Here is a 24,010-nt window from a genome sequence, read left to right as displayed (position 1 = left end):
TAGCCGGGCGTGGTGGCGGGCGGCTGTAGTCCCAGCTACTCGGAGAGGCTGAGGCAGGAGAATGGCATGAACCCGGGAGGCGGAGCTTGCAGTGAGCCGAGATCGTGCCACTGCACTCCAGCCTGGGCGACAGAGCGAGACTCCGTCTCCAAAAAAAAAAAAAAAAAAAAAAAAAAAAAAACAATAAAAAGAACTATCAACAGAGGGAACTAATGGGCTTTGATACACGGATTATTTTTTAAAGTAATATTCTTTCATTCTAGAAAATGGAGAAAGCATATAATTTAAGGTCAAAAAATCATAAAGTACACATTGAATTGCTTATAAATGAGCCAGAGAAATATTTACCAAATCCTGGTTGAATTATGATAACTCCTTAAAGCTTGAATAAATAATTTTAAAATGAATAGAAGTCTGTGTTACTTTATGTTATAAAATGTAATCGTGTTCAACTAAATAGGTGATTCAGGCAAACCAGATTTAGATGCAAAGTTTCCCACTATACCTCAGTTTCCTCACCTGAAAAAATGAGAATATTTTACCCTGTAAAGTGGGAATACCTTCCTCATATGACTGTGTTAAGGATGAAAGTTAATGAGAAGTTCTGGATATATTTTAGGGACTCAATACATTGTAACTAAATTATTTTCATCAGTCCTAGTAATCGTCATTATTTTCTTCTGTAGGTAGCAGTATACTTAGGGAACTTACTACTTCATGAGGTTTAAAAATATTGGTGTAAATGTTTCACACATGGCTGTTTAATGGAGTACAGGCTTAGGTACCTTCTGACCTTTGAAGATGAGCACTAGGGAGAGCACCTGTCTTACTAAGCCGTCTTTCAGGGCCAAAGTTGTGCCATACCTGAGCCTAAGGAAGATCAATCTGGCCCACAATCACATTTCTTCTTACACACCCATATGTTTTCATCAGTAACAGGTTCTGTGGCATTGAATTTTTAAAATTTCTTCTCAAACTTGCTGGCCTTTGTAAATCAGAAGTCAAGACCTACGGTTGAGAGCAGGTAATGTTCATTTTATGGTTCCCATTTGGAACCCTGGGTGTTTCCATTCAATCTTTGTGAGCTAACACATGTGGTGCCTCCCTTCTTCCAGGAGACATATGAGCCCTTGTTTACCTCAGTTTACCTTAGTTGCACCTGCTCCAGAGGATGAGGCATATCTTTTAGAGATACACTCAGCATTCCCCTCAACAGAATATAGTACATGACCATCTCAAACATGCCCTCCACAGTCGGTGAAATCTCCCCTGTTGTTTTCTTATAATGCGACAAGAAAAAACAGTGACAGAAACTTAATTTTATTTTCATAAGATTGCTCTACACTCTTGTGCCTTTTAAATTATTTTCTCATACTCTTCTACATGCAATTCAATCTTAACTATCTGAAAGACTTATGGATGTATTCCACTACAATAATTGGGCCTTTCCTTTTGTCATGACAATATTGTCTCTTACAGAGAATGAACATTGGTTTACGGGCATTCTTGGTCATAGCTGATAGCTTGCAGCAGAAAGACGGGGAACCTCCCATGCCGGTTACAGGAGCCGTTCTTCCTTCAGGAAACACGTTGAGAGTAAAGAAAACATATTTGAGTAAAACGCTAACTGAAGAGGAAGCCAAAATGATAGGTGAGTTTCAGAAGTGCATAAGAACTAAGCCTTATTAAGCCCTTAAAATGACCAGTAGATATTTATCTTTAGTGAGATGCACTTTTAAAAATCTTTATAGAAGTAGATGATAAGACATTCCAACATTAATTGTTTTGGTTGATTCGTGCTGTGTTTTGTTTTACTGCTCTTTAAACTTTTTAGAACTTCCTGGTAAATATTTTGGCATTTAAATGTTAGACTTGTATCTATGGTCTTTTTAAAGCCTCTAATAATGATTACTACGTTTTTCAGTAAGTCTCCAAGACTTCTGTGTGCTTTGCTAAATAATCCTGTTTATCAGTTCATTCATTCATCTCCTTCTTTTTTTCTTTAGTTAAATTAGTTTAACGTGTTTTAAACATGCCAAATATCACAACACACACCATGTTATATTGTGGATTTAGACTACATGAGATGATTTTCTAATTTAACTATCTTATCTAAAGAGATGTTTTTGGCATTTGTTCATTTCTTACCAAGTACCCAAATGTAGACACCTACTACAAACTTTATTAAGATAGTTACTGGATTCTACAGACCTGAGAGAAACACACAAGGAAATTTTTTGCTTTGAAATATTTCTCTTTAGTTATGCAATGTTTAAATGACTTTTAAAAGGTATAATAGGTTGGGTGCAGTGGCTCACACCTGTACTCCCAGCATTTTGGAAGGCCGAAACTCCACCTGAGGTTGGGAGTTCGAGACCAACCTGACCAACATGGAGAAACCCTGTCTCTACTAAAAATACAAAATTAGCTGGGCGTGGTGGCGCATGCCTGTAATCCCAGCAACTTGGGAGGCTAAGGCAGGAGAATCGTATGAACCCAGGAGATGGAGGTTGCGGTCAGCCAAGATTGCGCCATTCCACTCCAGCCTGGGCCACAAGAGTAAAACTGCATCTCAAAAAAAAAAAAAAAAAAAGCAGATGTAATGCATGAGAAATAATCATGAATAATTATTTCACTAAGGTACAAATTTTAAATACAAAGGTATTCACTTTTCATTTGTATAATTCATATACACATTCATCTTCCAGTGTAGTACATCGACACTGTAGTTAATGAGAACAATAAAAATAATATAGCTAAAATATGTTTTTCTTCATTTTTAAATTTATAATGTGAAGTTATTTTGTTTTACTAAAAAAATGCACATATATATTTCAGAGGGTCATATGGAGTTATTAAAGTCCTAACCCCCAATGAGAATTATTCTTTATTCACATAATCACTAATGATGGTGAATTTTCTTATGCTAACTAGAAACTTTAAAATTCAAATTGCTTTAATTTGAATTTTGTATTTTCTTATTATTTTAACTCTTCTGGAAAATACTTCCAATTGAGTATTAGAATTCCTATAAATTGAATTTAAGTGATTATCTGGTGAACACCTACTAAGTGTAAGGCACTATGCTAACAGCTGTGCAGATGAGATTGAATCAGACAGCCCTTTTGCTCAAGGAAGTCATTGACTCATAAGGTCTTCAGTAAAAAATATTATAGAGATGAATACAGGATATCCTTTGATAGATTCAGTTGAAGGTATAACTATGATGCATGTTTTTCAGGCATGTCCTTATATTACTCTCAAGTACGAAAAGCTGTAGACAACATTTTAAGGCACCTTGATAAAGAAGTAGGAAGGTGTATGATGCTGACTAATGTACAGATGTTAAACAAAGAACCAGAAGACATGATCACGTGAGTACAGTAAAGACTAAGTTATCAATGAAAGATTATCCAGAAGACACAAGTAGAGAGTATTCTCATTTGTTCTGTATTTTGTTTTCATCTTCTTAGAGTTCTAAAAAGTAGTAAAGATAGTTAAAAAAAAAAAACCTTCACAGTATTTGATTAACTATAAAAATAAGGTCATATCTGTGATTGATCTATTTTATTTATATCTCAAGTATCATTAGGTCAGTAAGTTAGAAAATGAGGCCCATGACTCACTGGTCCATGTTTTCAGAAATGGCATTTTGTTCCCAGGCACCATCACAACTCATGTGACATAGTGACATCCCAAATTTACAGACATTCCGTCTTTATACATCTCGTGACAGTTCCTACTTCATAGTTTCTGTGCGACTGTGTAACAGACTGCATCACAGAAAGCATTTTAAGAAAGCATGCATAGCTACAAATGTATTCAAATCAAGTATTCTTTTTTTTTCTAATTATACTTTAAGTTTTAGGGTACATGTGCACAATGTGCAGGTTTGTTACATATGTATCCATGTGCCATGTTGGTGTGCTGCACCATTAACTCGTCATTTAGCATTAGGTATATCTCCTAATGCTGTCCCTCCCCCCTCCCCCAACCCCACAACAGTCCCTGGAGTGTGATGTTCCCCTTCCTGTGTCCATGAGTTCTCATTGTTCAATTCCCACCTATAAGTGAGAACATGCGGTGTTTGGTTTTTTGTCCTTGGGACAGTTTACTGAGAATGATGGTTTCCAGTTTCATCCATGTCCCTACAAAGGACATGAACTCATCATTTTTTATGGCTGCATAGTAATCCATGGTGTATATGTGCCACATTTTCTTAATCCAGTCTATCGTTGTTGGACATTTGGGTTGGTTCCAAGTCTTTGCTATTGTGAATAGTGCCACAATAAACATACATGTGCATGTGTCTTTATAGCAGCATGATTTATAATCCTTTGGGTATATGCCCAGTAATGGGGTGCCTGGGTCAAATGGTATTTCTAGTTCTAGATACCTGAGGAATCACCACACCGACTTCCACAATGGTTGAACTAGTTTACAGTCCCACCAACAGTGTAAAAGTGTTCCTATTTCTCCACATCCTCTCCAGCACCTGTTGTTTCCTGACTTTTTAATAATCGCCATTCTAACTGGTGTGAGATGGTATCTCATTGTGGTTTTGATTTGCATTTCTCTGATGGCCAGTGATGATGAGCATTTTTTCATGTGTTTTTTGGCTGCATAAATGTCTTCTTTTGAGAAGTGTCTGTTCAAAAAGTCCTTCGCCCACTTTTTGATGGGGTTGTTTGTTTTTTTCTTGTGAATTTGTTTGAGTTCATTGTAGATTCTGGATATTAGCCCTTTGTCAGATGAGTAGGTTGTGAAAATTTTCTCCCATTCTGTAGGTAGCCTGTTCACTCTGATGGTAGTTTTTTTCGCTGTGCAGAAGCCCTTTAGTTTAATTAGATCCCATTTGTCAATTTTGGCTTTTGTTGCCATTGCTTTTGTGTTTTAGACATGAAGTCCTTGCCCATGCCTATGTCCTGAAGGGTATTGCCTAGGTTTTCTTGTAGGATTTTAATGGTTTTAGGTCTAACATTTAGGTCTTTAATCCATCTTGAATTAATTTTTGTATAAGGTGTAAGGAAGGGATCCGGTTTCAGCTTTCTACATATGGCTAGCCAGTTTTCCCAACACCATTTATTAAATAGGGAATCCTTATCCCATTGCTTGTTTTTGTCAGGTTTATCAAAGTTCAGATAGTTGTAGATATGCAGCATTATTTCTGAGGGCTCTGTTCTCTTCCATTGATCTATGTGTCTGTTTTGGTACCAGTACCATGCTGTTTTGGCTACTGTAGCCTTGTAGTATAGTTTGAAGTCAGGTAGCGTGATGCCTCCAGCTTTGTTCTTTTGGCTTAGGATTGGCTTGGCAATGCAGGCTCTTTTTTGGTTCCACATGAACTTTAAAGTAGTTTTTTCCAATTCTGTGAAGAAAGTCATTGGTAGCTTGATGGGGATGGCATTGAATCTATAAATTACTTTAGGCAGTATGGCCATTTTCACGATATTGATTCTTCCAACCCATGAGCATGGAATGTTCTTCCATTTGTTTGTATCCTCTTTTATTTCATTGAGCAGTGGTTTATAGTTCTCCTTGAAGAGGTCCTTCGCGTCCCTTGTAAGTTGGATTCCTAGGTATTTTATTCTTTTTGAAGCAATTGTGAATGGGAGTTCACTCGTGATTTGGCTCTCTGTTTGTCTGTTATTGGTGTACAAGAATGCTTGTGATTTTTGTACATTGATTTTGTATCCTGAAACTTTGCTGAAGTTCCTTATCAGCTTAAGGAGATTTTGGGCTGAGACAGTGGGGTTTTCTAGATATACAATCATGTCATCTGCAAACAGGGACAATTTGACTTCCTGTTTTCCTAATTGAATACCCTTTATTTCCTTCTCCTGCCTGATTGCCGTGGCCAGAACTTCCAACACTATGTGGAATAGGAGTGGTGAGAGAGGGCATCCCTGTCTTGTGCCAGTTTTCAGAGGGAATTCTTCCAGTTTTTGCCCATTCAGTATGATATTGGCTGTGGGTTTGTCATAGATAGCTCTTATTATTTTGAGATACGTCCCATCAATACCTAATTTATTGAGAGTTTTTAGCATGAAGTGTTGTTGAATTTTGTCAAAGGCCTTTTCTGCATCTATTGAGATAATCATGTGGTTTTTGTCTTTGGTTCTGTTTATATGCTGGATTACATTTATTGATTTGCGTATGTTGAACCAGCCTTGCATCCCAGGGATGAAGCCCACTTGATCATGGTGGATAAGCTTTTTGATGTGCTGCTGGATTCGGTTTGCCAGTATTTTATTGAGGATTTTTGCATCAATGTTCATCAAGGATATTGGTCTGAAATTCTCTTTTTTGGTTGTGTCTCTGCCAGGCTTTGGTATCAGGATGATGCTGGCCTCATAAAATGTGTTAGGGAGGATTCCCTCTTTTTCTATTGATTGAAATAGTTTCAGAAGGAATGGTACCAGTTCCTCCTTGTACCTCTGGTAGAATTCGGCTGTGAATCCATCAGGTCCTGGACTCTTTTTGGTTGATAAGCTATTAATTATTGCCACAATTTCAGAACCTGTTATTGGTCTATTCAGAGATTCAACTTCTTCCTGGTTTAGTCTTGGGAGAGTGTATTTGTCGAGAAATTTATCCATTTCTTCTAGATTTTCTAGTTTATTTGCATAGAGGTGTTTGTAGTATTCTCTGATGGTAGATTGTATTTCTGTGGGATTGGTGGTGATATCCCCTTTTTCATTTTTTATTGCGTCTATTTGATTCTTCTCTCTTTTCTTCTTTATTAGTCTTGCTAGCAGTCTATCAATTTTGTTGATCTTTTCAAAAAACCAGCTCCTGGATTCATTAATTTTTTGAAGGGTTTTTTGTGTCTCTATTTCCTTCAGTTCTGCTCTGATTTTAGTTATTTCTTGCCTTCTGCTAGCTTTTGAATGTGTTTGGCCTTGCTTTTCTAGTTCTTTTAATTGTGATGTTAGGGTGTCAATTTTGGATCTTTCCTGCTTTCTCTTATGGGCATTTAGTGCTATAAATTTCCCTCCACACATTGCTTTGATTGTGTCCCAGAGATTCTGTGTCTTTGTTCTCGTTGTGTCTTTGTTCTCATTGGTTTCAAAGAACATCTTCATTTCTGCCTTCATTTCGTTATGTACCCAGTAGTCATTCAGGAGCAGGTTGTTCAGTTTCCATGTAATTCAGAGGTTTTGAGTGAGTTTCTTAATCCTGAGTTCTAGTTTGATTACACTGTGGTCTGACAGACAGTTTGTTATAATTTCTGTTCTTTTATATTTGCTGAGGAGAGCTTTACTTCCAACTATGTGGTCAATTTTGGAATAGGTGTGATGTGGTGCTGAAAAAATGTATATTCTGTTGCTTTGGGGTGGAGAGTTCTGTAGATGTGTATTAGGTCTGCTTGGTGCAGAGCTGAGTTCAATTCCTGGGTATCCTTGTTAACTTTCTGTCTCGTTGATCTGTCTAATGTTGACAGTGGGGTGTTAAAATCTCCCATTATTATTGTGTGAGGGTCTAAGTCTCTTTGTAGGTCACTCAGGACTTGCTTTATGAATCTGGGTGCTCCTGTATTGGGTGCATATATATTTAGGATAGTTAGCTCTTCTTGTTGAATTGATCCCTTTACCATTATGTAATGGCCTTCTTTGTCTCTTTTGATCTTTGTTGGTTTAAAGTCTATTTTCTCAGAGACTAGGATTCAACCCCTGCCTTTTTTGTTTTCCATTTGCTTGGTAGATCTTCCTCCATCCCTTTATTTTGAGTCTATGTGTGTCTCTGCACGTGAGATGGGTTTCCTGAATACAGCACACTGATGGGTCTTGACTCCTTATCCAATTTGCCAGTCTGTGTCTTTTAATTGGAGCATTTAGCCCATTTACATTTAAAGTTAATATTGTTATGTGTGAATTTGATCGTGTCATTATGATGTTAGCTGGTTATTTTGCTCGTTAGTTGATGCAGTTTCTTCCTAGCCTCGATGGTCTTTACAATTTGGCATGTTTTTGCAGTGGCTGGTACTGGTTGTTCCTTTCCATGTTTAGTGCTTCCTTCAGGAGCTCTTTTAGGGCAGGCCTGGTGGTGAAAATAATCTCTCAGCATTTGCTTGTCTGTAAAGTATTTTATTTCTCCTTCACTTACGAAGCTTAGTTTGGCTGGATAAGAAATTCTGGGTTAAAAATTCTTTTCTTTAAGAATGTTGTATATTGCTCCCTACTCTCTTCTGGCTTGTAGAGTTTCTGCTGAGAGATCAGCTGTTAGTCTGATGGGCTTCCCTTTGTGGGTAACCCCACCTTTCTCTCTGGCTGCCCTTAACATTTTTTCCTTCATTTCAACTTTGGTGAATCTGACAATTATGTGTCTTGGAGTTGCTCTTCTCGAGGAGTATCTTTGTGGTGTTCTCTGTATTTCCTGAATCTGAATGTTGGCCTGCCTTGCTAGATTGGGGAAGTTCTCCTGGACAATATCTTGCAGAGTGTTTTCCAACTTGGTTCCATTCTCCCCGTCACTTTCAGGTACACCAATCAGATGTAGGTTTGGTCTTTTCACATAGTCCCATATTTCTTGGAGGCTTTGTTCATTTCTTTTTATTCTTTTTTCTCTAAACTTCCCTTCTCCCTTCATTTCATTCATTTCATCTTCCATCACTGATACCCTTTCTTCCAGTTGATCGCATCGGCTACTGAGGCTTCTGTATTCTTCACGTAGTTCTCGAAACTTGGCTTTCAGCTCCATCAGCTCCTTTAAGCACTTCTCTGCATTGGTCGTTTTAGTTATACATTCGTCTAATTTTTTTTCAAAGTTTTTAACTTCTTTGCCATTGGTTTGAATTTCCTCCTGTAGCTCGGAGTAGTTTGATCGTCTGAAGCCTTCTTCTCTCAACTCGTCAAAGTCATTCTCCATCCAGCACTGTTCCGTTGCTGGTGAGGAACTGCGTTCCTTTGGAGGAGGAGAGGCGCTCTGCTTTTTAGAGTTTCCAGTTTTTCTGCTCTGTTTTCTCCCCATCTTTGTAGTTTTTTCTACTTTTGGTCTTTGATGATGGTGATGTACAGATGGGTTTTTGGTGTGGGTGTCCTTTCTGTTTGTTAGTTTTCCTTCTAACAGACAGGACCCTCAGCTGCAGGTCTGTTGGAGTTTGCTAGAGGTCCACTCCAGACCCTGTTTGCCTGGGTGTCAGCAGCGGTGGCTGCAGAACAGCGGATTTTCATGAACTGCAAATTCAGCTGTCTGATCGTTCCTCTGGAAGTTTTGTCTCAGAGGAGTACCCGGCCGAGTGAGGTGTCAGTCTGTCCCTACTGGGGTGTGCCTCCCAGTTAGGGTGCTCGGGGGTCAGGGACCCACTTTAGGAGGCAGTGTGCCCATTCTCAGATCTCCAGCTATGTGCTGGGAGAACCACTACTCTCTTCAAAGCTGTCCAACAGGGACATTTAAGTCTGCAGAGGTTCCTGCTGACTTTTTGTTTGTCTGTGCCCTGCCCCCAGAGGTGGAGCCTACAGAGGCAGGCAGGCCTCCTTGAGCTGTGGTGGGCTCCACCCAGTTCGAGCTTCCTGGCTGCTTTGTTTACCTAAGCAAGCCTGGGCAATGGCGGGCGCCCCTCCCCCAGCCTCGCTGCCGCCTTGCAGTTTGATCTCAGACTGCTGTGCTAGCAATCAGCAAGACTCTGTGGGCGTAGGACCCTCTGAGCTAGGTGCGGGACACAATCTCCTGGTGTGCTGTTTTCCAAGCCCGTTGGAAAAGCACAGTATTAGGGTGGGAGTGACCCGATTTTCCAGGTGCTGTCTGTCACCCCTTTCTTTGACTAGAAAAGGGAACTCCCTGACCCCTTGCGCTTCCCGAGTGAGACAATGCCTCACCCTGCTTCGGGCTCAGCTCACACACGGTGCGCTAAACCGACTGTCCTGCACCCACTGTTTGGCACTCCCTAGTGAGATGAACCCGGTACCTCAGATGGAAATGCAGAAATCACCTGTCTTCTGCGTCGCTCACGCTGGGAGCTGCAGACCGGAGCTGTTCCTTTTTGGCCATCTTGGCTCCACCAAGTATTCTTATTCAAAATCTGAAGATCTAGATTTACAATCAGAACTTGCATTTGCTGTTTTTCTTTAACTATGGCAGGAACTAAGATTAAGTTTTAATTCTATATTTTAAGAAAGTTTGGACTGTGTTGTTGGGCTATGAATTAAATTACATTTGATAGCTGTGGCATAATTTCCAAAAATATAATTAGGTAAATTTCTTCTGTCATCCATCATTTTCAACTGCAAATATAAGAATTAATCTGAAGATTGTTACCTATATAGAGAGGTTCATATTGTGGTGTGCATTTTTTTTTGTGATAGTAACATGTGCTCATGATTAAAGCAAAGGCAAAAATGCAGAATTATTTAAAATATGTATTTTGTAGAATCTAAAGTTAAAATAAAAGCCTCCTCAGAGCCTCACATGAAATCTGCAGCCGTTTCTTGGATCAATGTGATTCCTTCCAGACCTTTCCTTACGTCAATATAAATGTATGTGTATACATACCTCTTTTTTTCCACAAAAGTGGGATTATACAATGCATATTATCCTGCAGCTCGCCAATTACTCGATTTAAATAGTATGAGATGATGTTGCTTTAGACTTTTCATCCGAAATAATAGCAGAATTTATATCGACCAAGATTAATAACATTAAAAATATTATCTACAGTTCTAGTTCTTACCTCACAAATTTGCCAGATTATCAATAAACTTTCAACCTCATTTTTCCATACTTCTTGCATATATTAAAGCCATTTTCAATTTATGATGTAGAAGATATAAAAAAATGCATTACGCCAGGCACAGTGGCTCACACCTGTAATCCCAGCACTTTGGGAGGCCAAGGCGGGCAGACCACTTGAGGTCAAGAGTTCAAGACCAGCCTGGCCAACATGGTGAAACCCCATCTTTACTAATAATACAAAAATTAGCCGGGCATGGTGGCACACACCTGTAATCCCAGCTACTCAGGAGGCTGAGGCAGGAGAATTGCTTGAACCCGGGAGTCGGAGATTGCAGTGAGCCAAGATTGCACCACTGCATTCCAGCCTGGGCGACAGTGAAACTGTTTCAAAAACAAACAAAAAGAAATGCATATAGCTGTTTCCTTAAAAAAAAAAAAAAAAAAAAAGAGCTTTAAAGGACAACCATATTTGTAATCAATAGGCATCATAAGATAGGTTCAGGACAAAAACAATATATTCAAAATCATAAAAAGGTACATGTTTAAATGTAAACATTTTATTTATGTTTTAATCAATGTTTCAAACTTTTTCTAAGGTTCTTCTTTACTTTTTCCTATTCAAACATCTTAAGACCTCCAGATAGGGCTAGAAACATTTTTCGTGCTAGAATTCAAAGCAGATTCCTGAATAACTCATTGCTTCATTTCTTAAAAAAAGAAAAAAAAAGGAAGAAGAGAAATGTTAGGGAATCACATAAGCATTTAGGAGAAGAGGGTGGAGGCCCACACAACACTAATGGAGCAGTCACTGGAGTTGATATTTGAAGCTGCTCCACCACTTTCCCAGGCCCTATGTAGGGTAAGAACTTGAACACTGAACATTCTGTGTTGCTCAGTCTTTATTCCTCATCCCTTTTGTGGTTCATGCTAGTACAAAAAAAGAAAGAAAGAAAGAAAATAACAAGTAAAGAATAATAAACAATAATTTTAACATTTGTTAATATATTTTCTTAATTATGTAATTTTGGGGATTTATATGCTTCCCATAAAAGGCCAGACAGCAAAGACTGCAGTAGTAAGAGGAAATCATGCAGCAATTAGTTTCTAATCTAGGCTTGTTTTATCATCTTGGAAGTCTGGCAGAGTTCGCCCTTACACTTCAGGCCAGGCAAGGTCATCCATTTTCCGACAGATATAAAAATAATCCCAGCTGTTAAAGACATCTGGTGAGAAAACTAGTAGAACTATTTAAACTACTCACTGTGTTACAAATGAACAATTAGAAGAGATCTCTAGGCTCTAACACTGTACAGCTATTGAGGATATCATCTGAAAACATTTCTTTCCTTGGCTGATCGGAAAGCCCTGTGCAACTGCTTCCTCTTCCCCAGGGTCCTCAACAGCTCATGCAAAAGCTCTATGGATGACAAAAGCAGATTATTTTGGAAGACAACATATTATGTGTTTTATTTTTCACATAAACAATTTTGTATTAATTATTAACAAACTTGTAAAGGCACACTAAAAGGTAATGTCACAGAGTAAAATTGCTGTTTGATTATGATCTTTAGATTACAGAGAGGAATGACTCTGCTAGTTGCATTTCTATTCTGACTACAGTTACTGTTCCAAAAAGGAATTATTTTTATGCTGCTTTGCATTTTCATCATTGTGCTTGTGTCCTGGGATCACATTAATTTGGTACTGATTCTATATTTATGCTCAGAAGACTAAGTCATCAGACTTTAGATATGCTGTTATATATTATCGCTTGGGTCATTTGAAAGATTTTGGTGGGTAGTTTATTCCACAAAGGTTACAGATAAAATAAGTGGTTAAAAATCTAACAGTGACCTATTAAAACAACTAAAAATTGAAATAAAACAAAATATATATTTCTCCTTCACATCTTCCAACAGAATGCAGAAGGCATTAATTATCATTAAACATTCATATTCTCAAGAAATTAATTAAAAATAGAGAAGGAAATCTCCATAGAGGTGAGGCCCATCAGTATCACTTTAAAAGTCAGAAATGAGTGCACAACTATATACATTTCAGAATTTTACTTATTTTGAAAGATTTATTTTGGAAGCACTTAATTTTTTAAAAACAGGACAAGGGGCTCTAGGGGAGAAGCATAACTCATTAGGGAGAGAAGCTGCTAGATATCACATTACAAAAGGCACCATTCCATATATATACATATATGTATATGTATATATATCAAATAAACTCCATTTTTAAATGCTGAATGAAATACATTTTTAAATGCTGAATGAAATACATTTCTTCATATGGATGTACTTAGCCATTTCTGTGATTCTGGTATTTTAAATGCAACTGGACTAGACCCAACTAAAGGGCAAACTCAAGGTAAAATACTATTGATATCAGCATTTTTCTTTTCAGATATATACCTCTATCTTACATTTAAATTACTTAAAGTTTTGTTAGAATTGGTCAAGCTACAAAGGGCATAAACATTTGAGAATAATATGGAGCTAACACCAGGCTCTGACTCAGAAGGCATGGATTCTAGTCTTTGTTCATGCACTTAATTCATTTTGCTTTTATTTTCACAGCCTTTTGACCTATTTTAAAATTTTGTCTTCTAATTCTAGGGGTGAGAGAAAGCCAAAAATAGATCTTTTCAGGACCTGTGTTGCTGCTATTCCTCGACTGCTTCCTGATGGGATGTCAAAACTTGAACTTATTGACTTGCTGGCTAGGTAGGTGAGAATATTATTTGACCAAAATTAATTTCGATCCTTTGTTGTGACTCCTGAAAAAAAAAATAGAATGGTAGTTTACAAGTAACAAATATTTACCAAATGAGGTACTGGGTATGGGCAGGAAAAAACAAATTTTTAAAAATTATTTTTCCCACGTTCAAGGGGTTTAAAATCCAACTTAGAAGCAAATACATAAGCACGTAAGGTTGCTAACAACCCAAAGCTCATGTTGCGCAAACTAATGGCACAAAAATGTACAATACATGATTCGTGGGTAAGAGATTACTATGGACTGTGGAAGGCAACAAATAACTCCTGAGAGAAGGTGGAACTTGAACTTCCTCTCGAAGGGAAGGTAGAGTTCAGAAAGGTAAAGGCAGAGACATGAGCAAAGGCACAGGGGTAGAACCGGGAAATGAGATGGGTCTGGCCAAAAAAGAGTTCATTCGGAGTCTGATACCCAATCTGAGGCCCACTGACCCCCATGGGGACAAGAATGCAGGTCGTGGATATCCCAAACTACTTTTAGTATAGTGCTTCAGAAAGCTGCCCAAAATCATATTTATCACACTCCCAATGCACAATCCAATGAGAACCTAAAATTTATTTTCTTTGAGTGAAATTATCTTATTATAATTTAGTAAGCTTAGTTATCTCATGTTGATCTGGAGCTCCAGTTGACAGTTATGCGTGTCTTTAATTTAAAAATCAAAAGTGACATAACCTAAGTGCAATTTGGAAAGCAAAATTATTAGACACGTGGGATGCATGGAATGAGGAAGAACAAAAGTCATTGGTTTGGGGGAAAAAAAGAGAAAATAGTTTACAAACCCAATGATGAAAGGAAATTGAAATAAGACTGAAGAGGTAGATTTTCAGCTGATCATAAGTACTTGTTGAGGCATTTGGACTGATGAAATTTTAAGCTGGGGAATAAGATGACAAAAAATGTCAATTTAGGCTCTATAATCTGATTATGGTGTAATTTTTAAAAAGCCTGGAGAAGGATAACAAATAGTCATGCTGACTGAATGAATGATGCATTACACATAGCCTAGTTTACTCACATTGTCACCTTCTGAGAGCACCTTTCCCATCAATATTCAAGTAAATAACCCAAACTTCCACCCCACATGGCTGCACATAATCTGGTGGCCTCCTGAGGCTCTGAGTGTCCCCGTGGAGCCCCGTGTCTCCTGGTTATTGTGGTCATGGTCCTCTCTTACATGGGCAGCCACTCCCTTCCTCCTTCCTGACACCACTAGCTCAAGAACAGTGCTGAATGTGAAGGTTTCCTGAAGGTCTGTTACCTCCAAAACCATGATTTCAAGCCGTTTTGCTCTCTGACCACAGCCTTCCACCTTCTGGCTGCCAATGTCACCCACTCCTGTAGCCTCTTTCTGCTGTCATCAGCAGCCTTCCAGCCGTGGATCCTTCTTCCTTCCAGTCCACACTTAGGGTATAACTTTTGAGAGCAACCACAATATGAGCAAAGAGTACATTCCCTGGAAGCAGGAAAGCAGAGAGAAATGGGAAAAAATAAGCCTGGATCAAAAAGGGCTTTCCAGTTCAGGGCTAAGGAGAAGACCTGTGGAGGAACAAAGAGTGGGTTTCCAAAGAATAATGAACACGACGATTTAGGGGCTGGGGGAAGCTGAGGGAAGGACAGACTAAGACTGTAAGGGTCATCCATGCTAATATTGAGTCAGCCGGGATGAGGGCAGAGACTGAGAATAAAGAAAAGCTGTGAGACAAGGGCTAGAGCTACCGAAAACATAAAGGAGAGCCTGTCAGTTTGCTGTGGACAGCATTGGAGGGGGCAGCATGACCAGGAGATGTGTATTTCCCCAGAGCACAGGTGGCTGAGCAAAAAGCCCCTCTCCAAGGCCTCATGACTATCTGGACAAAGACGGCCACCATCTAACAGACATGTAGGAAGCAGGACACGAGAATGGGAAGAAAACAATCCTCTAAAAGCCTGAACTTCATTTCCCTACATTCCTTTGCCATTTTATTACCTGCATGATCCGGACAAATTATTTAACCCTCAAGCCTATCCTTTTCCCTTGGTAAAATTTTGGTGAAATTGGAATGAGACTGCCTACCCCTTAGGACTGTTGCGAGGGCTAGATGACAAGACTTGTGGTTAGAGAGAGGAGGCGTCTGCAGGGAAAAAGTTTTCAGTTAAATTGAAGTAGAAGGAAAATTCACTTTATTCAATAGAAGTCTAATTGGTGATTATATACTCTGAGGCCTTTGAAGTACCAAGTTTTTTGAATGGCATGCAGTGTTCTCTTTCTGGTAAAGTCTCTAATGCTATTTTGCCATAAGTCTGAGTGGGAGGCTCCTACCTCTGAAATCACCTTGACAGCCCAATCCAGTGATGCCCAAACCCTCAGACCATGGTGCTAGGCGTGTTGGGAGGGAATTCTGTCAGATGTGGTTGGAATGCTAGTGCTATTTATAGTGTGTCCTGTTTATTATAAGTTACATTCTTACCAAGCCCAAAGCAACGGGTGCTGTTTTTTGGTTTTTTGTTTTGTTTTGTTTTGTTTCTTTTTTTTCTGAGGGAACAGAACAAATAAATATTCCTGAGAGTTTAAGCCTTAGGGAGAAATCAAGAAAATGAATGGACTTATATGGGAAACCCATGAAGGGACCTTTTTAATAAGCTTCAAAAGAAGCCAGAGGCTGTTCTCCTCAGGGGGAAGGATAACTAGAGTAAGCGACCTGCACATAGAGTCCTGTTAACCTGTGAGAAAATGACCCTCTTCAGATCTCCTCGAGAGGGTCAGAGGACAAAAGTGAAGTAATTCGATAGCAATAAATGTGGGTTTCAAGTGCCACACAAGAAGTCTTCACTCACTTTATACCCTCACAGTCCAGTTGCCTTCAGATTCAACTGACCTGAGATAATGTATGGTCTAGTCAGAGAGGGGTGAGACCTGTTATTTCTGACACTTCACAGTCACATCCGTAGTACATTTTTTACTTAAAAACTTGTTTTTTTTCATAATTGGTAAAATAAGGGCAGTGTTCCTGCAGGTTGTCCATCCCTCCCAGCTCAGTTCCCTGTAAGGAGTTTCAACTGTGTGTCCCACACAACTGCTCCCAGGCCCTTCCTGCACTTTGAGTAATGGCTGAATACCACAGACACTTACACCTCAGACACATATTAGTATGTTGCACATGACAACAGTGTATACAACAAAGCTGGAAAACTGCCTTCTTCAAGCTACTAGATTTCTGACTTTACATGTATTGCTCAGCTAGCTCATAATATGGCCAAGTGTGAGAACCTTTCCATGTGGCTCCATGGAAGCTTCACAGGCCTCCTGACATCGTGGTGAGACCCATGGGGGTGCTTCCTTCCCATCCTCTGCAGAGCCTGGCCTGCTCAGCTGTCTGGATCCCTGAGGATTCTCCAGATAGAAAGGGGAGCTGTCTCCCCTTGGCAGCCACCATCTTTTTCTCTCGCTCTCCTCTGTTAGATGTTTCCTGCTCTGTCATTTGACCACAAGAGGGAGCTTTCGCTAGCAGTCCACAGGCTCCTGTCCTTGTCACTTCCTGCAGTGCTTTGCATGCACCAAGGGCTTGCTGTTGAGTATTCACCCTCCTCTTTCAAAGCTCTCAGCAAATGTTACTTTATTATTTTTAGATATCTTCACATTCAAAGAACATACACCGTGCTATACAATGCATTTCATGTATATTATATTAGGTAAGCTGGGCACATGTTCATTCTTATTTTTAGATAAGGACATTGAATTTCAGAAGGGTAAATCTGATTGCCCAAATTTATAGAATTTTCCAAATGTCATTGGTTTTATGCAAAATAATAAACATGTGTTATGTGGTGTTTCCTTATTATTTATAGAAACTTCTAAGATAATGCATACACAGATTCCACAGTCTTCTAGGGTATCTAAAAATTATTAAACATTTATTCGGCTTTCCCTTTTCCACATATGCCTGTGTTGTGGAAAGTGGTTAGTTGTTTGGAGTAGCTGAAAGAGAACTCATCTCAATTGTGTATATTGCCTCAATAATTCACTTAGTCATATTTCTGTATTTTAATTGAGATATAGTTCAAACCACTGTAAATAGATGGGGGTTCATTCTTTAATAGCCTCCAAGAAGAAATTTCCACCCCTTCTGGTGAACTACCCTGGTGGTGAACAGTCCACCTCTCTCAAGCTCCTTCTTTTGGAAATCCTCATCTGCTGGGCTTCACTTTCAGTGTTTCTTCCTTCACGGCCCTTGGTGACATTGTGGGGGCACTTCTTCCTAATAAGCTTTTGCTTATCTTGCCTAGTTCAAAGGAGGATGTTTCTCCTAATTTATCTTTTCTTCTGGATATGGTTTGTGAATTTGAAATCACCCCTTTTCTTTCATGCATCTCTGTACAAGAACATTATTAAAAGCTACTAAGCTGATTCCATCAGAATCTGAAGCTCACCTTACACAAGTGTTTTCCATTAAAAGTCATATTTCTGATCCGACCAACCAAGAAGACAGCTTTGTCCAAGTTCTATTTTTTCCTCATTTTATGACATGTCCTGACTTGTTCAGTAGCACCCTTGTCTGAGCAGCACGTGCCCTTGTGATCACACCACTCACTTGTTCTCCATCACCGCAGACAGGGCCCAGGACCATTGGCAGTGGCACAGGTGGCCTGTGCAGAATACAGCTATGCATTCGCTTTCTGACGTGAGCAGTGAGAATCATGCCAGGCCTGCTTAGTGCTCCTGATCCCAGCTGCCTGGGAGGGGCAGCTGCAACTGGTATTGGCAACACTGGTTTCTTTTATTTTAGGCTTCTGAGAACCAAATCAGCTTCTCAGAAATTTAGCCTTAGTTCCCCAAGCTAGCCAGACATCTTCAGAAGTTGCTTTCTCTTAAAGTCTTTCTGTTCTCTCTTAATTGTTGCCACCAAACTCTCTCAAAGGACAGTTTTTAAAATTATAACTGCACCTGTTTAGTTTGCAGCTGAGACCTGTTCTTTCTTTCCTGGTCTAGTTTCTCTATGAAGATGGCCCAGTTGGGGGAACTGCTGTCCCTCACCCTCATCCTTGCTAGAGAAGGAGATCTAATAGGATTTGTAAATCTGTAGGCCAGCTCCATGCTACTTTCCTGAGTAGTCAGAATGGCTGGACATCTTTCTCATTTAACTCCAAGGCTTCTTTTCCCTTTTAGATAGCTATTTTTTCCCCACTTTATAATGTAAAATCCCATGTGTTTCACAAGATCTTGATTATCTGGTCAAAATCTAACAAAAGTAAAAATGAGGAAGAACTGAGTGGAAGAGATGGCAACTGTATCTGACAGGCAGCTCTCTGCTTATATGCTTCGAGGGACAGACACAGGGAGGGAGCTTTGTCCTTTTCACAGCTTCTTCCCCTTACCCCTCACCTGCTACGCATAGACTCGTCTTGATAGGTGATTTCCGTTCAGTCTCAGTTATGTGGCAGCTGGGCCTTTTTCTTCTACAAACATTCCACTTTTATAACCAGCTGAGCCTTCTATCCCAGAAGCCCTTTCCCCTCCCTGGTCTTCATCCTCCAGGAATATTTTTGAGCCTTTCACTGGTAGAGCATGTAAACACTGTCATGTTAAGAGACATGGCCACCAAGAATAGCAAGGACCACACTGCCATGGGGCTCCAAGAGTCCTGAAAATGATCCTGCATTGTGGGTTTGAAGTTAAAACAGATTCTAGATTGCAAATTGTGCATGAGAGCAAAGTTAGATGACGAGTAGAATCAATCTCATTTGGAAAGCTGAAAGTATTGGTCCTTACTTAAAGGCTTCATGAAGACAGACCATGACATGGCTTTCGTCCTTGGTGCTTGCCTGGTTTCGTGATTATATTGGTCTGCTAGGACTGCCGTAACAAAGTGTCACAAAATGGGTGGCCTAAACACCAAAAATTTATTCTCTCACAGTTCTGGAGGCTAGAGGTCCAAGATCAAGGTGTCAGCGGGTTGTGTCCTGCTCAAGACTATGAGAGGGAATCTGCTCCAACCCTCTCACCTGGCTTCTGGTAGTTTGCTGGCACTCTTTGGCATCCCTTGGCTTGTAGAAGCATCACCCTGATGTCTGCTTTTATCTTCATATGGCATTATCCACGTGTGCTTGTCTGTCTACAAAAGTGCCCTTCTTATAAGGACACCAGTCATATTGGATTAGGGGCCCACAACCTCTTCTTAATTTAGCTAATTACATCTGCAATGACCTCATTTCCAAATAAGGTCACGTTCTGAGGTGCTAGGAGTTAGGACTTAAACATATGAATTTTGTGGGAGACACAAAATTGTGAACACTGTCATTACTATCAGTTAACATTTATGTAGTTTCTGCAATTCCTGGTTACTAAACTATTACCTGTCCTAAAAACGGTGGCTTGTTATCTGTGGAAGCTTATTTTCTAAAACCTTCAGGACCATAGACAGGTATAAATATAGCAAATTAGAATAATAAACATAAGATGGGGAAATGACTTCAAGTGCTTTTCATAAACTAGTGTTTTCAAACCATGGACTGCAGAGATGACTCAGCTGTTTGGCGAATGAAGGAATGTTTTCTCCCCAAATGGGTGGGCTTCAGGCCTTTTACCCCCAGCTTTAACCAGAGTGGCTCAGGTTTTATGTATCTATATATTGAAGTTTGTATTAGAGTTCTCCAGAGAGAAACAGAAACAATAAGATGTATATAGAGAGAAAGAGATTTATTGTAAGGAATTGGCTCATGTAGTTATGGAGACGGGCAGGTCCAAAATCTTCATGGGGAGCCAGCAAGCTGGAGATGCAGGAGAGCCAGTGCTGCCATTCTTGTTTGAAGGCCGGCAGGCTGGAGATTCAGAAGAGCCAAGTTTCCAGTTTGAATCCAGACACAGTCTGCTGTAGAACCAGGAAGAACCAATGTTGCAGATGAAGTCTAAAGGCTGTAGAATTCTCTCTTGCTCCGGGGAGTCCAATCTTTTGTTCTAGTCAGGCCTGTAGCTGGTCAAATGAGGCCCACCCACATGAGGGAGGGAAAACTGCTTTCCTCAAAGTCCACTGATTTAAATGTTAATCTCATCCACAAACATCCAGAATAATGTCAGTCAAATATCTGGGCACTGAGGCCCAGCCAAGTTGACACGTAAAATTCACCACCACAATGCTCTATGTAAACTTTTGTTGGAAAAAAAGATAGATCTGCTGCTGAATGAAATACAAAGAAAGTTTGAAAACTTCTGTTTTAGACAATTCTAGATTGGAAGCCCAGGTTAAAGCCTTCTCATTCTTCTTTCAGCAACTACTGAAGAACTGTAGATTTAATTGTATAAGACGTCCCTGAAAAATTAGTTTAGATCTTCCTTCTCAGTGTCTGTGTAGAACTTTACATGCTTTTGAGACAGAAAACATATTCCCTGGCTCAGTGTAAATCTGTGAACTAAAGAGCTTTTTACCTGATTTATATTGTTAAACTGGACCAATTGGTGTACTTTATGCTTTAGAAAATAAGACAAGAGTTTGCTTATCTTATCAAACTTTTGAAATACTGTCTATTTGAGAGTGATAACTGGGGTGACTTGTGCCAGGCTTGTTTTGTGGGAAGTATTTTGGATTAAAGATTAGAAGTCCTAAACTGAATTCCTGGCTCTTCCCTTTGTTAACTTTGAGCAAATTCCTTAACCACTCTGGGCAACAATGTTGTCTTGTATTTGTTGGTGATAATATCTGTCCTGGGTACGGGAGCCCCCATTGACTCCGCCACGTTCTTCTCTGACACTGAACACCTCCAGGCTACTCAGTTCTAAATATCTTTGGCCTCTGTCTGCCCTTGCCCCACCACACTTCTCTGCTTTGGGTCAGGCCCTCACCACTTGTTGCTTAAGTCATTGCAGTGACCTCTTAGATGGTCTGTGCCTTGTTTCTTCTCCAAGACATTCTCCCTATTCTTGCCTGACTCTCTTTTCTCAAGAGCGAATCTAACCGTGTTTCTTTCCCTATAACTTTCAGGATACAATTCATTTTCTTCTAATAATAGCTAACATTACTGAGTGCTTACTCTGTGCTCTGTGCAGTGCTAAACATTGCACAGGGATCATTCAGTGACCCTCATGACAGGTTTATGGAATGCAGTTACAGTTAGTATCCCCTTTTTACCAATCTGAGGCTTAGAGATTAAGTGACTAGCCTGAAGTTAGGTAGCTAATAAGTGACAGAGGCAAGACCCTGATCCAGGCATTCTGATTCCAGAGCACACACTCTGAACCCCTTCCCTGCTGTGTTGTCTCCCTGGGTGGCCCAAAGACCCTTCAGTGAGCTGCCTCTGCTTCCTCTCCAGCACTGTCTCACACCTCACTCTTGCAGGCAACCTCACCCAATAGACACAGCCACACCTTACTCCATATCCTAAGTGCTGTGCATAGGGCATATGATGACTGAATCTTAGGAGGGTCTCTCTTAAAAGCCTTTGCTTATTAAATAAACGAATGAATATGTAAAGCAGTATGTTAGCAGTAATCCACCCTACCAATGTCAAGATTTAATATTATTGTGTTGTTCTAGATTAAACCACAGATACACTAGAATTCTGTTAACTCACTCAAAATTTCTCAACCTTGGCACTATTGACCTTTTGGGCCAGAAAATTCTTTGTCACAGGGAACTGTCCTGTAGGGTGTTTTAGGATTGTAGGGTGTTTAGCAGCATCCCTAGCTTCTACCCACTAAAGAAATGCCTGTACCACACCCCAAGGTGTACAGCCAGAAATGTCTCCAGACATTGCCAAATATCCCAAGGAGCAAAACCAACTTAGGACCACAGGCCTGACTCTGATTGCTCATTTATACTGAGCTTCTGGATGAGTCCTTTAGCTTCTCCAGTACTCAGGTTCCTCATCCTTAAAAATAAGATTCAATACTAATTTATTCTGTAGCCAGTGATGTATTAAAAAGTGTTCATACAGTACAGCTAAATGCAGTGTGGTATCTTGGATTGCATTCTGAAACAGAAAAAGGACATCGTTGGAAAACTGGTGAAATCTGAGTAAAGTAGTTAATAGCTTCATCCCAATATTAATTTCTTAGTTTTGATAAATGTACCATGGTTATCTGTTAACATTAGGGGAGGCCGGAAGAACGATATATCGGAAAACTCTGTATTATCTTTGCAAAGCTTTAGTAATTCTAAAATTAGAAGTTCGTTTTGTTTTGTTTTGTTTTTTTGAGATGGAGTTTCACTCTGTTGCCCAGGCTGGAGTGCCGTGGCATGATCTTGGCTCACTGCAACCTCAACCTCCTGGGTTCACGCCATTCTTCTGCCTCAGCCTCCCAAGTACCTGGGACTACAGGCATGTGCCACCACGCCCGGCTAATTTTTGTATTTTTAGTAGAGATGGGGTTTCACCATGTTAGCCAAGCTGGCCTCGAACTCCTGAACTCAGGCAATCCACCCACCTCAGCCTCCCAAAGTGCTGGGATTACAGGCATGAGCCACCACGCCTGGCCAAGTTAGAAGTTTTTTAAAGGTATTTATGTAAGTCATTTACTAAGCAAAAAATAAGGGAGACCCATATTCAGACTCAAGTAGAAGAGATATATATTAAAAGATGTTTCTTCTTAGCTCTAGAAGACCAGTTAATAAAGTAAATGATTTTATTTTCTTTTATTCATTTCACAGGCTCTCTATTCATATGGATGATGAATTGCGACATATTGCACAAAATTCTCTTCAGGGTTTACTTGTTGACTTCTCAGATTGGAGAGAAGATGTACTATTTGGCTTTACCAACTTCCTGCTCCGGGAAGTAAATGATATGCATCACACACTCCTTGATTCGTCCCTGAAGTTGCTGCTGCAGCTGCTCACCCAGTGGAAACTAGTCATCCAGACACAAGGAAAAGTCTATGAACAAGCCAACAAAATCAGAAATTCAGAGGTGATTTTCACACCTTACCCATGAATTTACATTCTTTTTTTTTTTTTGAGACAGTCTCACTCTGTTGCCCAGGATGGAGTGCAGTGGTGCGATCTCGGCTCACTGCAACCTCCGCCTCCCAGTTCAAGTGATTTTCATGCCTCAGCCTCCCGAGTAGCTGGGATTACAGGTGCACGCCATCACACCTGGCTAACTTTTGTAGTTCTAGCAGAGATTGGGGTTTTGCCATCTTGGCCAGGCTGGTCTCGAACTCCCAACCTCAAGTGATCCTCCCGCCTTGGCCTCCCAGAGTGGTGGGATTACAGGTGTGAGCCACCATGCCCGGCCAAATTTATATTCTTTTATTCATATATGTGAATGAGTGGTAGTCTAGAACCTTTAGAATTCTTACTTCCAACCACCTAGGAACTTCCTCCCTAGTGGTGGGCCTTAGTTTTTCCACTGGCATAAATTGTGACCAAGAAACTCAGAGCGTGATATTCCATATCACGTTAGACTTGTTAATATTCACAGGGCCATTTAGGGAATAGAAATTGGTTTTTTCAGAGAAGTATGATTGCAAATCTACTTGTAAGAACAAATGACTACAGGCCAGCGACTTAGAGCTGGATGTGGATGTGGATATATATGTGGATGTGATATGGATGTGGATATAGATAAGGATGTGGATGTGGAT

The 24,010-nt window shown here is 39.9% G+C and overlaps 1 protein-coding gene across 3 annotated transcripts in view; it reads left to right on the top strand.

Annotated features, from left to right (window-relative positions):
* Positions 1-24,010, top strand: part of FRY (FRY microtubule binding protein) — a 461,448-nt gene that overhangs the window by 309,416 nt on the left and 128,022 nt on the right. For all 3 annotated transcript variants that reach the window (XM_032150526.2, XM_058437701.1, XM_058437702.1), the window contains 4 exons: positions 1,480-1,651; positions 3,242-3,374; positions 13,296-13,403; positions 23,076-23,334. In XM_032150526.2, coding sequence (XP_032006417.1) covers positions 1,480-1,651; positions 3,242-3,374; positions 13,296-13,403; positions 23,076-23,334 — 672 coding nt within the window. The remainder of the gene's footprint in view (positions 1-1,479; positions 1,652-3,241; positions 3,375-13,295; positions 13,404-23,075; positions 23,335-24,010) is intronic.

This window comes from Hylobates moloch, unplaced genomic scaffold (genome assembly GCF_009828535.3).
Source record: "Hylobates moloch isolate HMO894 unplaced genomic scaffold, HMol_V3 SCAFFOLD_4, whole genome shotgun sequence".
Taxonomy (NCBI): Eukaryota; Metazoa; Chordata; class Mammalia; order Primates; family Hylobatidae; genus Hylobates; species Hylobates moloch.
Note: the sequence above shows the minus strand (reverse complement) of the source record. Positions and strands in the feature narration are given on the sequence as shown.